This window comes from Pongo pygmaeus, chromosome 18, assembly GCF_028885625.2.
Source record: "Pongo pygmaeus isolate AG05252 chromosome 18, NHGRI_mPonPyg2-v2.0_pri, whole genome shotgun sequence".
NCBI classification, from domain to species: domain Eukaryota; kingdom Metazoa; phylum Chordata; class Mammalia; order Primates; family Hominidae; genus Pongo; species Pongo pygmaeus.
Window position 1 is genome coordinate 63,917,908 of NC_072391.2, and position 18,309 is coordinate 63,936,216.

General features: G+C 44.8%; 1 protein-coding gene across 1 annotated transcript in view; it reads right to left on the bottom strand.

The window, feature by feature from the left end:
* CMTM4 (CKLF like MARVEL transmembrane domain containing 4) overlaps positions 1–18,309 on the bottom strand; it is an 82,264-nt gene that overhangs the window by 8,931 nt on the left and 55,024 nt on the right. Inside the window, exon 2 of the mRNA XM_054453795.2 lies at positions 12,751–12,927. Coding sequence (XP_054309770.1) covers positions 12,751–12,927 — 177 coding nt within the window. The remainder of the gene's footprint in view (positions 1–12,750; positions 12,928–18,309) is intronic.

Consider the following 18,309-nt stretch of genomic DNA (forward strand, 5'->3'; position numbering starts at 1 on the left):
CCCACTACCCTTTCTGAAGAAATAGTAACCAAAATTGCTAACACTAATTACCATTTAGAGGTCTGGTGCCATCTTTTAAAAACCACACTCAAATCATCTTGCTACGGACAAAGCTCCCCAAGGATCCAAATGTACTAAAACTGGTGAAATCCCTCCAGCATTCCCCGCACTCACACGTGACATTCAAAACAAACTTTCACACATAGAGAGCACACTTAGCCAGACTTCACACTCTTTCTCAAGCAGTCTTTCAAGCCTCTATGTCACTAAAGCCTGGAGAATTTTCTCCTAAGCTTCTTGCACAGCACGCATCCACCGTTTCACAGATTTAACTCATCTTATTTGTAGAAGGGAACATAGCAGGGTAATGAAAGGTCACAGCCTGAGCAGGGTCCAAACCACCCATATGACTCTGGACAAGCTACTTTATGTTTCTGTGCTTTACGTGAGAATGTACCCCCTTCCAGAGTTGTTGAAGGAATTAAATGGAACCATACAGGTGAAGAGCCCAGCATGGTGCCTGGCCCACAGCTACGGTCGCCTACATATTTACTGTCACTTCTGTTATTACTACTTTGGCATGAGGCGCCCGGTAGCCTGGGTCATACCAGAGTACCTGTAAAACCTCTATAGGAAAAAAATTCAGGAAAAAGCCCAAACTGCCTGAGTGCCAGGCTGATTACACTATCCACACCTGATGGGTCCTCTGGTCTGGCCTGGCTCCAAGGTCGATTTCCTCTTTTTGAAGGTGTAAAGATGGCTGGTGCGGTGGCTCACACCTGTAATCCCAGCACTTTGGGAGGCTGAGGCGGATGGATCACTTGAGGTCAGGTGTTCGAGAACAGCCTGGTCAACATGGTGAAACCCCATCTCTACTAAAAATACAAAAATTAGCTGGGCATGGTGGCGCATGCCTGTAATCCCAGCTACTTGGGCAGCTGAAGCATGAGAATCACTTGAACCCAGGAGGCAGAGGTTGCAGTGAGCTAAGATCGTGCCACTGCACTCTAGCCTGGGTGACAGAGCAAGACTCTGTCTCAATAAAATAATAAAATAAGATGTAAAGAGACAATGGTGGCATCATAACAGTGCTGAGTCTTGCAGCAGACACCCAACCTGCTCCTGGCTCACGGAAAGCTCTGCTCAGATGCATCTGCCAGCAGGATGGGTTTCGGCTATGACCTGCGTAAGCCAGGGCAAATTTTTCACAAATTCAAACCAGGAAGCGTTTAATTACACTCAGCTCTGGGTAACATGCTGTAGGGGTAAAAAGAGAACATAAAATATACTTCCCAAAGCAAAGACTATTCAGAAACGAGGGGAAAATACAATACACTGTGAGGTCAAATATCAAATAAAACAGTATCGACATTAACAGTGACTACATAAAAACAGAGATGCAGCAAAGGGCCAGAAAACAAACAGGCCAGGCAAGGTGGCTCATGCCTGTAATCCCAGCACTTTGGGAGGCCAAGGCGGGCGGATCACCTGAGGTTGGGAGTTCGAGACCAGCCTGACCAACATGGAAAAACCCCGTCTCTACTAAAAATACAAAATTAGCCAGTGTGGTGGCACATGCCTGTAATCCCAGCTACTCGGGAGGCTGAGGCAGGAGAATCGCTGGAACCCTGGAGGCGGAGGTTGCAGTGAGCCAAGACTGCGCCGTTGCACTCCAGCCTAGGCAACAAGAGCAAAACTCTGTCTCAAAAAAAAAAAAAAGAAAAAGAAAAAAAGAAAACAGTCAAAAATTTTAAAGTTGTAGGAGTATCAGTAGTTTTAAATTTGCTTTAGTAATGATCATTAACAATAGTGAGTGGAGAATGAGATGATGAATGGGAACAGCGAATACAGGGAAAAAATATTTCAAAAAGCCTATTTTAAAAAGGTAAAAAATAATCTTTAAACATGATCTGAGGCTAAGGCACCAGATTAAACCAGGGGAAAAAAAAACGCCAGCAACTGCTAATAAGAGCATAACATATCTGCCTCCTCAAATCCCACTGAATCATATCTAAATACTGAAGCACTTGCTTAAAAGATGAATCTAAATATAATTGAGCTTCTAGGACTGTGCTGTCCAATAGGGCAAACACTAGCCATATGTGACTAAAGTTAAACTAATTCATATAAGATAAAAAATTTCGCTCTTCAATCACACTAGCCACAATTCGAGTGCTCAGTGGCCACAGGTGACAAGTGGCCGCCTCAAGGGCAGAGCAGATCAGAAAACATTTCAATTGTCAGAGCAGCTGCTATGGCACCACACTGCCCTGAGATCAATGATTAGGTCACAGAGAAAATGGGGAAAGAAGCACATGTGAAACACTACCATGAGGGTGCATGCAGCCAACTCAACTGCAAGACCTTCTACAGGATAAATGACCCAGTTTTTCTAACAAGTCAACAGAATAAAAACAAAAAGGGAGGCCAGGCGCGGTGGCTCACGCCTATAATCCCAACACTTTGGGAGGCTGAGGTGGGCGGATCACCTGAGGTCAGGAGATGGAGACCAGCCTGGCAAACATGGTGAAACCCCGTCTCTACTAAAAATACAAAAATTAGCTGGACCCCGTCTCTACTAAAAATTAGCCGTGGCCAGGCGCGGTGGCTCACATCTGTAATCCCAGCACTTTGGGAGGCCGAGGTGGGTGGACGGCCTGAGCTCAGGAGTTCGAGGCCTAGGCAACATGGCGAAACCCTAGGCAACATGGCGAAACCCCATCTCTACTAAAACACAAAAAATTAGCCAGGCACGGTGGCTTGCACCCTGTAGTCCCAGTTACTCGGCAGGCTGAGGCAAGAGAATCACTAGAGGCCAGGAGGCAGAGGTTGCAATGAGCCAAGATCTCGCCACTGCACTCCAGCCTGGGCGACAGAGTGAGACTCCCTCTCAAAAAAAAAAAAAGTTAGCTGGGCATAGTAGCACGCACCTGTAGTCCCAGCTACTCAGGAGGCTGAGGCAGGAGAACTGCATGAATCCAGGAGGCGGAGGTTGCTGTGAGCCCAGATTGTGCCACTGCACTCCAGCCTGAGCAACAGAGGGAGACTCCGTCTCAACAACAACAAAAGCGTGGGGGTAGGGGAAAGGAGCTGTTTGCAGGGACCTTGTTTGCATCACGATTTGAACAAAACAAATGTCAAAAGACATTGTGAGACAAAGGGGACATCTGAATATGAACTGGATATTAAATAAAATTAAATACTGCTAATTCAGTTGGGTATGACAATGGAATAGTGCCATTTAAAACATAATGCTGTATTTTAAAAAGGTAGTGAGGAAACAAATGAAAGTGTTAAGCAACTATTGAACAAATACTTTTAAAAATGTGTATTCCTACCTAACACCTTAAAGCAAAATAAATCAAAGAATAAAAATTACATTTAAAAAAGTAAAACCACAAAAGTATGTGTGTGTGTTTAAATAACCCTGGTCAAGAAGAACTTTCTAAGCATTATACCAAATGCAGAAACCTTCAAGTACAATCTTGACAAATATTAAACCTGAAATAACCATTTGACAAGATGGTCAATATTGGCCAGGCACAGTGGCTCACGTCTGTAATCCCAGCACTTTGGGTGGCTGAGGCGGGTGGATCACTTGAGGTCAGGAGTTTGAGACCACCCTGGCCAACATGGTGAACCTCCATCTCTACTAAAAAAATACAAAAAATTAGCTGGACGTGGTGGTGGGTGCCTGCAGTCCTAGCTACTCAGGAGGCTGAGTCAGGAGAATTGCTGGATTCTGGGAGGCAGAGGTTGCAGTAAGCCAAGACTGCACCCCTGCACTCCAGCCTAGGTGACAGAGCGAGACTCTGTCTCAAAAAAAAAAAAAAAAAAAAAAAAGGCCAGGCGCAGTGGCTCACATCTATAATCCTAGCACTTTGGGAGGCTGAGGCAGGCAGATCACCTGAGGTCAGGAGTTCAAGAAGAGCTTGGCCAACATGGTGAAATCCCATCTCTACTAAAATACAAAAATTAGCCAGGGGTGATGGCAGGTGCCTGTAATCCCAGCTACTCGAGAGGCTAAGACAGGAGAATTGCTTGAACCCAGGAGACGGTGGCTGCAGTGAGCCAAGATCGCACCACTGCACTCCAGCCTGGGTGGCTGAGCGACACTCCGTCTCAAAAAGCAAAAAACAAAAAACAAAAAAAGCTCAATATCTTTAATTTATAAATAGCTCTTGCATTATTAATGAGAAAAAGTAACAAAGTGAGGAAAGGACATAAATAAGCTATTTCAAAAAGAATACTAATGGGTAATAAGCAGGAACAAATATTCAAATTTACTTATAGCCAAAGAAATGAAAATTAAATTGGCAATCATATACTACTATTCACCTGTGGGACTAGCAGACTATGTACCTGGGGTAAGTGTGTGTGTTGGAGAGAATGAGAAGACCAGCAAGAAGGGCTTCAATGACACAACTTCCTGGAAAACCACTGCCAATAGGTATCAAGGGTTTTAAAGAGGTTCATGTCATTTTCCTATGAATCCCACACTTGGAAATCCATCTTAAATATCATAGTGAGGGCTGGGAGTGGTGGCTCATGCCTTTAATCCCAGCACTTTGGGAGGCTGAGGCAGGCGAATCACCTGAGATCAGGAGTTCTAGACCAGACTAGCCAACATGGCGAGACCCTGTCTCTACTAAAAAATTACAAAAATTAGCTGGGCATGGTGGCACATGCCTGTAACCCAGCTACTCGGGAGGCTGAGGCAGAGGAAACACTTGAACCTGGGAAGCAAAGGTCGCAGTGAGCTGAGATCGTGCCACTGCACTACAGCCTGAGAGACAGAACGAGACTCCGTCTCGGAAAAAAAAAAAAAAAGAAAAAAGAAAATTATATTGGGGGCCAGGCATGGTGGCTCCTGCCTGTAATCCCAACACTTGGGAGGCTGAGGTGGGTGGATTGTTTGAGCTCAGGAGTTCGAGACCAGCCTGGGCAACACAGCAAAACCCTCTCTCTACAAAAAAATTCAAAAACATTAGCCAGGCATGGTAGTGCGTTCCTGTAGTCCCAGCTACTTGGAAGGCTGAGGTAGGAAGATTGATTGAGCCCAGGAGGTCGAGGCTGCAGTGAGCGGAGACTGCGCCTCTGCACTGCAGCCTGGGGGACAGAGTGAGACTCTGTCTCCAAAAAATAAATAAATAAATGATATAAGGCAAAAAGGTCTAAGTATAAGGAAGCAAACAAAGGGCTCAATAGGGGAGTTGTTCAATAAAATGGTATTTCCATAATGGAACACTATGCAGTCATTAAAAATAATCATGTAGTTGTATATTTAACATGTAAGGTACAATAATTTAAATGAAAAAGCATGACTTTAATGGTTCCATTTTTCTGCACTCACATATCACAACACACATGCATATGCAAAAAACAGTCTAGAGAGAACAGTTTAGAAGGATTTATACTCAAGTATTTTAAGTGGTTACCCTTTATTGGGTCATATCATGTATTTTTAAACAGCTTTATTGAGATATAATTCACATACCATAACATATACCCAATTAAAGTATATAATTCAATCACAATGTAATTTTAGAACATTTTTAGCACTCCAAAAAAAGCCTCATACGCATTAGCAGTTATTTCTCATTCCTCCCCCAACCCTAGGCAACCACCAATCTGCTTTCTGTCTCTATGGATTTGCCTATTCTGGACATTTTTTTTTTCCTGTGTGTGAAATCTGCCACAAATATTCTGGACATTTCATACAAATAGAATGACATAACATGTGTTTTGTGCCTGGCCTCTTCTGAAGGCGTGGCCTGCCTCTCCACACCTGTGGGATACCTCGTCAGGTGGGACGAGAGACTGAGAAAAGAAGTAAGACACAGAGACAAAGTACAGAGAAACAACAGTGGGCCCAGGAGACCAGCACTCAGCATATCAAGGACCTGCACTGGCACCAGTCTCTGAGTTCTCTCAGTTTTTATTGATTATTATTTTCATTATCTCAGCAAGAGGAATGTGGTAGGAGAGCAGGGTGATAATAGGGAGAAGGTCAGCAAAAAAAACGTGAGCAAAGGAATCTATGTCATAATTAAGTTCAAGGGGAGGTACTATGTCTGGATGTGCATGTAGGCCAGATTTATGTTTCTCTCTGCCCAAACATCTCAGTGGAGTAAAGAATAACAAGGCAACATTGCTGCCAACATGTCTGGCCTCCCGCCACAGGGCGGTTTTTCTCCTATCTCAGAATTGAACAAATGTACAATCGGGTTTTATACCGAGACATTCAGTTCCCAGGGGCAGGCAGGAGACAGTGGCCTTTCTCTATCTCAACTGCAAGAGGCTTGCCTCTTTTACTAACCCTCCTCAGCACCGACCCTTTACAGGTGTCGGGCTGGGGGACGGTCAGGTCTTTTTCATCCCACGAGGCCATATTTCAGACTATCACATGGGGAGAAACCTTGGACAATACCCGGCTTTCCAAGGCAGAGGTCCCTGTGGCTTTTCGCAGTGCATTGTGCCCCTGGTTTATTGAGACTAGAGAATGGCGATGACTTTTACCAAGCATACTGCTTGTAAACATTTTGTTAACAAGGCACGTCCTGCACAGCCCTAGATCCCTTAAACCTTGATTCCATAACAACACATGTTTTTGTGAGCTCAAGGTTGGGGCAAAGTGGCTGGGGCAAAGTGACTGGGACAAAGTGGCTGGGGCAAAGTTACAAATTAACAGCATCTCAGCAAAGCAATTGTTCAAGGTACAGGTCAAAATGGAATTTCTTATGTCTTCCCTTTCTACACAGACACAGTAACAGTCTGATCTCTCTTTTCTCCCCCTACATCTTCCATTTAGTATAATGGTTCTAAGGTTTATTCATCTTGTAGCATGTATCAGTACTCATTCCTTGTTATTACTGAATAATATTCCATTGTATAGATACATCACATGTTATTTATCCTTCATCAGTTGATGGACATTTATTTCTACTTTTTGGTTATTACAGATAATGTAGCTATGAACCTACAAGCTTTTGTGTGGACAAGTTTTCATTTCTCTTGGGTCATCAGACGATTTTTTTAAAATTACCTATTATCTTCTAGTTTTTGGGAGTTTTTTTGTTGTTTTTTGTTTTGTTTTGTTTTACAATAAGCACTTATTACTTGAAAGGCTTAATACTGGAATACTGCAAATCTTAAGTCAGCATCAAGCACTTGAGTTCCTGGGCCATGAAACAAATCAAGGCTGAACTGATCACAAATGAAATATTTGTACACAGAATCAGCCTGGGGCTGTCACTACAATCCTGGTTGGCCCAAACCAATGTGCTAGGTGGCTGGCTCTAGCCTCTGTCCTACACATCCAGGAGACAAGAACGTTTGCAAGCACTCGGCCCATCCTTTGCACTCACTTGTGCTTGAATGGCCCCAGGATCAAAGGGACAATTATAATGTTGATGACAGTAGCAGCTACCATCTATGGAGTCACTGTGCCAATCATATCACTCCCAGTGAATTCTAACCTAATTATGATCCAAAATGCCCACAAGACAGGACTTGTTATTTTGTTCTACTTTCATGGATGAGGAAACTGGGTCCCAGAAAGAATGACTGTGCTATAATGAAAAATATTTAATCAAACCCTTGAATCTCGAGTGATACGAGCATCTTTTGTTATTCATAATAAGTCCCTTTCAATCATACCTGAGTTTATGCTAATGAAGTGACTTTTGTGGGAAGAGGGTGGTAGACAGTTTCAGGATAGGGGCAGGTCACCAGAAAAACCAGCCAGGTGATTAAACAGTTGGAATTTTCAGCCCCATCCCCTGGACCTCCAGGGAAGTTAGAGGAGCTAGACATTGAGTTCAATCACCAAATGGCCAATCAGTCATGCCTACCTAGTGAAATCTCCAGAAAAAAATACCTAAACGATGGGGTCTGGGGAGCTTCTGAGTGGAGCTCATTCTGACTCCATAAGGACAGAGGCTCCTGCATCTGAGGCCCTCCAGACCTCACCCTATGCATCTCTCCCATGTGGCTGTTCCTGAGTTGTATCCTGTAAAACATATCAGTGATTGTTTAAGTAAAGCCCCTTCCTGAGTCCTGTGAGTCACTGCAGAAAATGACTGAACCTGAGGGGCGGTGGAAACCATCGAATCTGTACTCAGCCAGACAGAAGTGCCTGGGCGCCCCTTTTGCAGCTGGTGTCTAAAGTGGGGCCATCTTGTGGGACTGGGCCCTCGTCTGTGGGATCTGTGCTAACTCCGATAGTGTCAGAATTGAACGGAATTGTTAAACACCCAGTGTCAAAGGATTACAGGACAGCTTGGTGTGGAAAACGTATTTGGTGTCAGAAAAAAAAAACACGAGTCATGCCCAAGGGCTCAGGGCTCAGCCAGTGGCCCCTGGGGGTGATTGCCAACTGTTCTCAACCCACCACAGCACCCAGCCTGGGTTCTGAGATAGAAGCCTAAGAGGCCTCCAGGGCCACAGAGCCCACTAAGAAAGGGCGACCAAAGTGGAAGAAGAAAAACAGGACAGTGTGGGGGCCCAGGATGCGAGATGAGAGAGTATGGCAGGAAGGACAGAGCGTCCCATAGCAGACACCGCCAGGACGTTGAGTGGGGTGAGAACCCAAGAGCAACCAGAGGATCTAGGAACACAGAGGCCCCATCCCAGGCTCCCGACCAGGGGACTTTCAATGCCGCCAGACTGGAGTGAGCTGAAGATGAATTGGGGAAGACCACCACACAGTCAGGATGGTGGACTGGGGGAAGGGGCAGGGGGTGTGTTTGGCTGGAAAATACACATGGGAAGCTTTTGGGGTGTTGACAATCCCCTATTTGTTGACCCAGGTGGTGGCTGTATATTAAACTCCATATTTACTTTCATCATTTTTTCAGAATTTGACAATAAGAGATTAGAAAAGCGAGATTAGGAGAGGGGGAAGTAGAGAAGGCAAGTGCAGACCTCCTCTTCTGGGAAGTTGGGCTGAGCTGGCCCTGGGCTCTGGGGCCAGTTGAGTGGGAGCCACTGGCAGGCTTTTGGGATGGGGGAGGATCAGACACACCTTTTAGATAGCGCCACATCCCAGAAGGGAAGGGGAGGAAAGGAGGAGCCCCGTGGCACTAATCAAAGTAAACAGGGGTGGAACATATGAGTGTATGAGCTCCTAGGACACAGAGAAAAACAAATATCGCCAGGCGCGGTGGGTCACGCCTGTAATCCCAGCACTTTGGAAGGCTGAGGCGGGCAGATCACCTGAGGTTCGGAGTCCAAGACCAGTCTGACCAACAAGGAGAAACCCCCTCTTTACTAAAAATACAAAAAAATTAGCCGGGTGTGGTGGCACATGCCTGTAATCCCAGCTACTCGGGAGGCTGAGGCAGGAGAATCGTTTGAACCTGGGAGGTGGAGGTTGCGGTGAGCCAAGATTGCGCCATTGCATTCCAGCCTGGGCAACAAGAGCGAAACTCCGTTTCAAAAAAAAAAAAAAAAAAAAAAAAAAAAAAAATATATATATATATATATATATATATATCTCAAAGTCCCACAATCCATCCAAAAATAAACCCAAACCAAAAACTTGACATTAACAGAATCACTCAAATTCCATCAAATTATGCTTGTAGAAAATTATGCATTGTCCTCCTTATTTATCATTTCTCATCCATATTTATGTCAACCTGGCTCCTGGAATGACCTGTGTTTTTAAATCTATACCAATCACACCCTATTTTAACCATCAGGCTGGCTCTGCTGGAGACAAAAATACTCCCAATACTCCCACCACCTTGTTATAGAAACACAACACAGCCAAGGCCAACCCTTCTGTAGCGAGTTGATGAGCTGAGATCGGCCCTGAGGAGCTCACTTTTTCACCCCTCTCAGAGAACACTGGACATGAGCTGCCTTTAATAGATACCATCTTGGCAGGGTGTGGTGGCTCACGCCTGTAACTCAGCACTTTGGGAGGCCGAGGTGGGCAGATCACCTAAGGTCAGGAGTTGGAGAACAGTCTGGCCAACATGGCGAAACCTCATCTCTAATAAAAATACAAAAATTAGCTGGGCATGGTGGTGCATGCCTGTAATCCCAGCTACTCAGGAGGCTGAGACAGGAAAATCACTTGAACCTAGGAGTCAAAGGTTGCAGTGAGCTGAGATCGCACCACTGTACTCCAGCCTGGGCGACAGAGCAAGACTCCATCTCAAAAAAAAAAAAAAAAAAGGTACCATCTCCTCAAGTTCATGTAAGGTATATGCCCTTTTCTTGGGCAAACACACAGCCTTTATCTGCTCCAAAAGAGTGGAAAGTCTGGAACGGATCCCAAAGAACAGGATGGTGTTCTCAAGTGACCACATCACCAACACCCAACCACGGGCCCAGGCCACCACCACCCAGAAGAAAAGAACGAGTATCAACTTCCCTGGGAAGAGATGCACCTCAACATGACTGGTGACATGGTAGTGTGGTAGTCAACAAGTGGAAAATCTTTCATGATTAAAATAGAAAAAGCAGAATTCCAGAAAGCTCACTAAATAGGTATTTCTGGGCTGGGCGTGGTGGCTCACACCTGTAATCCCAGCACTTTGGGAGGCCGAGGTGGGTGGATCACCTGAGGTCAGGTGTTTGAAACCAGCCTGGCCAACATGGTGAAACCCCATCTCTACTAAAAATACAAAAATTAGCTGGGCATGGTGGTACACGCCCATAATCTCAGCTACTAGGGAGGGTGAGGCAGGAGAATCGCTTGAACCCGGAGGCAGAGGTTTCAGTGAGCCGAGATCGCACCACTGCACTCCAGCCTGGGCAACAGAGCAAGACTCCGTCTCAAAAAAACAAAAAACAAACAACAACAACAAAAAGTAGGTATTTCTGGGGATAAACGCCGGTATAAATTAGTAAGAAATCTGAAGCGTGAAGTCTTTTAACAGGTTAATGGCTGTCAGATAAACGGACAAAACAGAATTAAGGGGGTCAAGTCAAACCTGGTGGAAGTAAACAGGGGAACAGTGTGGGTAACATAACAGCAGCGTGCCAAGACACCTCTTACTCAGGTGAGATTAACATTGCTGCACTGGCCACAGTGCCCACTGGTTTGAGGCCTTACCAGATGCCTTTACACCCATTACCTCATTTTATACTTAAAAAAAAACCCTGCAAAAAAAAAAAATTATTATCTCCACTTTACCAGTGCTGACACTTCACCAATGTAGGGCTCTCAGTGACTAGCCCAGGGTCATGCACAGCCCGTTTTAGCAGCCACCTTGGACTCAAACCCAGCTCAGTCTGTCTGACTCAATGCCTATAGTCTTAACCTTTCCAGCAGCTGCTTCTTTGTCAAATAGGTCCTTCTGCAGGGTTCACAGCCCAGCCCCTTACTCAACAAGTATTTATTGACAGGCCTCAGGAACACTAGGCAAGTAGGATAGCAATGAACAAGATGCTGACCTTGACCTTGACCCTGCATCCGTAGTATGAACATTTTAACTGGGGGAGGTTTGCAAAGTGCTCTTAAACGGTCTACTACATGCTCTGTAAGCATTTTCTTATGGATAACATAAACCTCATTTTAAAAATAGTCGAGACATTACAACCTGTCACAAAAACTCAGACAAAATGCTTCTAGTTATCTTGAGGTTTTAGAGCTTAAATTTAAAATACCACCACATTTTTCTCACCTTCCGGTGCTAAGACAAAAAACAGCTAAGTTTTCAACTGATACCTACTTTTCTAGATCAGCAGCTCTCCTTTTTTCCTCCTTTAGGAGTCTGTGCTGGTTAGGACAACCCAGAGAGCACCTGTAAGGAGGACCTTCCCCACCCAGGGAACCAGGAGAGCAGCCCTGCCAGGGAGGTGGCAGCTCCAGCCTCCTCCTTGGGGCCCACACTTTCTCATGGGCCCAGCAGTAGCCAAACACAGACAGAGCCACGTGTGGCTTCTGTGTGGCTCCCAATCTCAGGCAAGGGTAGCTGGTCTGAGGCACTCTCCTCCTGCTTCCCCCTCAGCAGCTGAGGTGCCCACAGCGTTCTCATCCCACAGGCACAGCAGGGTGAGGCAGCCGACTGTGCTTACATGGATCTCCCTAACTGACTCCCTTTGAGCTCTTGCACATGCTAATTTGTAAATAAATATCAAGAAAACCAAATGATATTAAAATCCCCTTCTCACTCAGCACAGTAAGGACACAGTCTAGGAAAGGGGGTCTAGGACTGACCAGCCCTGTGCTTCCCATCTGATTAACAAGGGTGGCCAAACAGGGCTAAGAACTCAAACCATGGGGAGAAGAGGGCAGGTTTCCACTCAAGACTTTCTGATCAAACCACCAAATCCCCCAGGTCCTCCTAGTTGCTTTGAGTTTAATAATATTCCTAGGCTCTGTAAGTTACTGGCATTTTCTTTCATATTTTCAATTCTTCCAGAATCAATATTTTTATAAATGGCTTTTAGGTCCAGTCTGAAAAGTATGTAAATGTCTACACTGTATTTTATTTCCCATATTCTCCAAATATCAACATGACCAGTCTTCTCAGATGATCGCAAAATTGAAATGACATCTTTAAGGTGGCCAAAATAACTGTTATGATGTTTCTCCCATTAGTTAAGATTCAGTTTATTTTGTAGTTTTATTCAACCCAGTAAAGAAATTTAAAATTTCACAGTTGAATTATAATGGAATATTTAAGGATCAAAATGAACTAGAACCAAACACGACCTGCAGAGATTCCAACTTTTCCTTGGAGCCAACCGGCATGTGATCCTTTCATGGCCAGAGCGGCAGCTTGTACTCACTGTCAGATTCCAGTTGATCTGGGGGATCCTCATGTGCAGGTTGAGACTGAACATAATCAGCAAGACGCCAGTCACCACAAACGCACTGCAGCTCACAAACTCAAAAAAGTAGAGGCCTTCACACGGGGAGCACGCCATGATGGTCTCTATGCAGATGAATGCAATCAGGGCCAAGATCTAGGAAGAAAATTGGAAACATATATGTATGTATATATTTAGTATACATCTGCAGACATACGTACCTGCCATGCTTATATAACACTGAACAACAACAACGTACTGCCACTGAGTTTTCCTCTGGGGACAGCAGTGTAACTGTCGGAAATCAGACCCGCTTCAATTCTTCCATAAAGAATAGGTGCAGGGGTCTTAATGGAAGGATCAAATTACTAATGTAAACAGTGAAGGCCCCACCACATACACTGAAATCAATCTGGTGTGATGTGGCCCCCCGGGTGTAAACTGCTGGCCCTTGGGAGGAAGCAGAAACATCTCTACAATGTTTCTAGGTCTTCTCCTGCCACCAATAAGTAAGTGGGTGTTGCCTATGTGTGTTTCTAATTCATGGTCTCTACCACAATTATCCCAAACACTGGGAGAGCAGAATTCTGATAGTGTCTGACTTATGCCATCTGCAGTTACCTTGGTGGCTCCTGCTAAAGTCACACAGGTTAAGTGGGACTCGTGATGGCTTTAAAACAATGACTGGTATAATCTCCTCTTCCCCCAATTAGGTGGGAACAAGAGGCCCACCTAATTAATTCATATGGTTTTAAAATATACATTTTTTGAACTTGATCACAAGAAGATGGTAGCTTATTAAAAAACATTAATAAATCTACCAATAATAGAATAAATTTCTAGGCTGGGGGGGGCTCATGCCTGTAATCCCAGTACTTTGGGAGGCCAAGGTTGGCAGATCATCTGAGGTCTGGAGTTCAAGACCAGCCTGACCAACATGGAGAAACCCCCTCTCTACTAAAAATACAAAATCAGCCGGGTGTGGTGGCACATGCCTGTAATCCCAGCTACTCAGGAGACTGAGGCAGGAGAATCGCATGAACCTGGGAGGTAGACGTTGCAGTAAGCTGAGATTGCGCCATTGCACTCTAGCCTGGGCAACAAGAACAAAATTCCATCTCAAAAAAATAAATAAATAAATAAATTTTTTTCTGAAGGACCAAGGTACCATTCTGGCAATATGTCCTAAGAGTTCGCAGATCATAAAATCAAGTAGATATCAATGGAAATTACCAAGTGAACTTTTAAAGGGGGATTTCAGGAGAAGGAGGAGGCCCAAAGGCGGAGTTAATGGCCCTGTGATCAAAGAAAGGTTTCGAGCACCTAAAGCCAGATCAGTCTCAGGCTCCCACTCCGCTCAGTTCAGTGGCATCTGAAGCCTCTGCTGCTGCTTCTGCTTCCAGGCTGGCCTCCACCTCAAAGGTCAAGGAAGCAGAGGCAGGCAGCTCTGTGGTCCTCTAGAGACTTGTCCTTCAGAGCTTGTGAGAAATGCACAATCTCTGCTTCTTCCCCTTGAACTACACAATCAGAATCTGCTTTCTGATGAGATCTTCAGATGATTAAAGTGCCAGCAGCATCCAAGGCACGGGCTGTTCTGGGGCCTTTCTTCACCTGCTGAAGTCCTACTCATGCTTTCCAATGCTCCACTTGATGCTGCTGCCACCTCCTCCCCATGTCTTCCCTGACTGCTTCTCCCTGCCAGACATCAGCTTATCCCACCCTCTCCCAGGAAAGCTGGTTCACCTGTGATTGCATTCTATCCTTACCATCTTGCAGCCTCTGCCCCCTGAGCTTTTAGGGGGCAAGGTAGTCCATTCCCATCTACCCCCAAGGCACCAAGCACAGTAACTTGCACATAGCTGGCAGATGGGGGCTGAATGAGCCATTAGAAAACCCACATCTACAATTCCTGGTTGCCTGGTCAGTGTCTTCAGGTGAATGGAAGAGTGGTTCTGCCTTTCCCATTGTCAATACTTCTACAGAGAACCTCTTTCCTAACAATATGTGGTCTTTTCTAAGTCAACACATTAAAGACACAGGTCTTCTTGGTCAAAGGATACAAAATTTCAGTTAGACAGGAAGAATAAGTTCAAGAGATCTATTGTACAACATGGTGACTTAGTCAACAACAATGTATTGCATTGTATTGTTAAGAGGAGATTTTAGGCCGGGTTCGGTGGCTCATGCCTGTAATCCCAGCACTTTGGACGGCTGAGGCAGGTGGATCACCTGAGGTCAGGAGTTTGAGACCAGCCTGATTAACATGGTGAAACCCCATCTCTACTAAAAATACAAAAATTAGATGGACATGGTGGTGGGCGCCTGTAATCCTAGCTACTTGGGAGGCTGAGGCAGGAGAATCGCTTGAAACCCGGGAGGCGGAGGTTGCAGTGAGCTGAAATCGTGCCACTGCACGCTAGCCTGGGTGACAGAGTGAGACTCCATCTCAAAAGAACAAAAACAAAAACAAACAAACAAAAAGAGTAGATTTTAAATGTTCTCATCACAAAAAAAAAAAAAAAGGTTAAGTATGTGAGATAATGCGCGTTACCTCGCGGGACTGAGCCATTCCACATTGTATACACATTTAGAAACATCATGCTGTACACAGTAAATATAGAAATTTTTACTTGTCAATAACACAAAAGATATGGGTCTTTAAATATACACACTGTGCTTCTCCTAATGGCTCTTCTTATAATTCTCTATTGCACCACAGACTTTAATTCTCCATCTGAATTACACGCCTAACTTGCAATCAGTTCACAAAAGAAAGAGTTCACATAAGGGAAACTCCTAAACTTTCCCCTTTTTTTCACCCCAGTAATCAGATCTAGTAATCTTGGGCAAGAAATAACACACTGTACTGATGAGTTACAAATGTTTCTGGTATGCTAACTTCAACCATATTTGTGTGGGAAGGTAACACCTACATTCTTAAATATTAACATAAAAATGGCTTCACGGATATGCAAATCTAATAGACCATTTGTTGTGGCAGTGAACAAAACAGACAAAAACTCCTGCTCTTAGCTCACAGTCTAATAAAGGAATTTTTTTTTAATTACATTTAAAAACAGAGTGAGTTAGACAGTGATAAGAACGAAGGAGAAAAATGGAAGCAGGGAAGCTGAACAAAGCATAGCTGGGGCAAAGGTGTTTGAAAGTTTAGACAGAGACCAGGAAGAGTGGCTCACGCCTGTAATCCCTTTAGGATTACAGCACTTCAGGAGGTTGAGGCGGGTGGATTGCTTGAGGCCAGGAGTTCCATACCAGCTTGGCCAACATGGCGAAATCCTGTCTCTACTAAAAATACAAAAATTAGCTGGGCATGGTAGCACATGCCTGTAATCCCAGCACATCAAAAGGCTGAGGCGGATGGATTGCTTGAGGCCATGAATTCCAGACCAGCATGGCCAACATGACAAAACTTTGTCTCTACTAAAAATACAAAAATTAGCCAGACGTGGTGCTGCACACCTGTAATCCCAGCTACTAGGGAGGCTAATGCATGAGAATCCCTTGAACCTGGGAGGCGGAAGTTGCAGTGAGTGGAGACTGTGCCACTGCACTCCTGCTTGGGTGACAGAGTGAGACTCTGTCTAAAAAAATTTTAACATAAAATAAAGTTTAGGGCAGGCGCAGTGGCTCACAGCTGTAATCCCAGCACTATGGGAGGCCGAGGCGGGTGGATCACATGAGGTCAGGAGTTCGAGATCAGCCTGGCCAACACGGTGAAACCACTAACTGGGCATGGTGGCACACGCCTGTAATCCCAGCTACTCGGGAGGCTGAAACGAGAGAACTGCTTGAGCCTGGAGGCGGAGGTTGCAGTGAGCTGAGATCACGCCACTGCACTGCACTCCAGCCTGGGTGATAGAGTGAGACTCTGTCTCAAAAAAAATAATAAAAATAAATAAAGTTTAGACAGAGTGTCCCTGGAGGGTGCTATTTGAGACAGAGTTGCTGAACATATAAGGGACAGCTGTCTGGAGAAAGAGCACTGGAGGCAGAGGGAGGAGCAAGGTGAGATCCCTGGGAAGGGGGTCAGGTGGCCCCTAGGGAGAATCACAGGAGGGAGGTCAGACCCAAAGAGCCCTTGGGTGCAGTGAGGTATGCGGCTCTCACTCTGAGTGTGATGTAAGCACCAGAGAGTGGCAGGATCTCCTTTGGGTCTTAAAAGGGCCACCAGCTACTTCGTGGAGAACAGACTACAGTGAGGACAAGGGCAGAAGCTGGGAGGAGAGTGCGAAGACCCTTGCAACAATGAATAGGGCTGACCTATTACCTTGCAGAAATGACTTCACAGGTGTGTGACTGCACAGGCTCAGTCAGAAAAGTTAGCATGGTTCCTGCCTTGCTCTCTCTTAGACCACTCATGATGGGGAAAAACCAGCTGCCATGTCTTGAGGGTACTCAAGCAGCCCTATGGAGAGGTATAAGTGCCAAGAACTAAAGCCTCCTGCCAACAGCCATGTTGAACAAGCCATCTTAGATATGGGTCCTCCAGCCCCAGGCAAGCGTTCAGATGACATAGTCCTAGCCAAAAGCTTGACTGCAACCTCCTGAGAGAACCAGAGCAAAGCCACCCCCCAAATTCCTGACACACAGAAATGAAAAGAAAAGAAAGATCTGATTCTTGTTTGTTTGCTTTTTTAAGACAGGGTCTTCCTCTGTCACCCAGGGAGTGGAGTGATGCAATCATAGCTCATTGCAACCTTGAACTCCTAGACTCAAGTGACCCTCCTACCTCAAACTTTCGAGTAGCTGGAACTACAGGTGCACACCACCATGCCCAGATAATACTTTATTTTGTAGAGACAGGGTCTCACACAGGCTGGTCTCAAACTCCTGGCCTCAAGAGATCCTCCCACCTCAGCCTCCCAAAGCACTGGGATTACTGGTCTGAGCCACTGTGGCCTGCCTAAGATGTCTTGTTTTAAGTCACAAAGTTTTAAGGTAATTAGTTACGCAGCAATAAATAATATATTAGGGAGGGAAAACTCTTGTTGTTATAAAACATTAATATTCTACTCATTACTCATTGATTACAGGTACATACAAATCAAACACCTTATAGGCACTTCTCATTTTTTATCATTTAGTTCCCCAGCACATCCTTATGAGGTAGTTATTAGCCCCATTTTACAGATAAGGAAATTAAGGTTCTGTGACATGTAGATAGCAAGAAGCGGTGCCAGGATGTAATAGCCAAGATTTGATTCTCAGTCTCTCCAGTTCTTACTGCCTCACTATGTTATTTCCCTATTAGCTTCTCACCCATAAAATTATACCTGCCTCCTTTCCAAATCTCAAATGGTCACTGTGTTCAAAACCCAAACAAAAATATATGTAAAAGGGCTCTACAAATGACAAAATGCTATATACAAAATAAGAAAATAACATGTTGTAACCTACACCTATTTAAACCATAAAATATCTATTATACATCTTATTTTCTAGCCCACTTTTTCTGCTAAATAGTGTATCCACAGGTATGTCCACATATAGATGTTACTTTTAATAATTACATAGTAT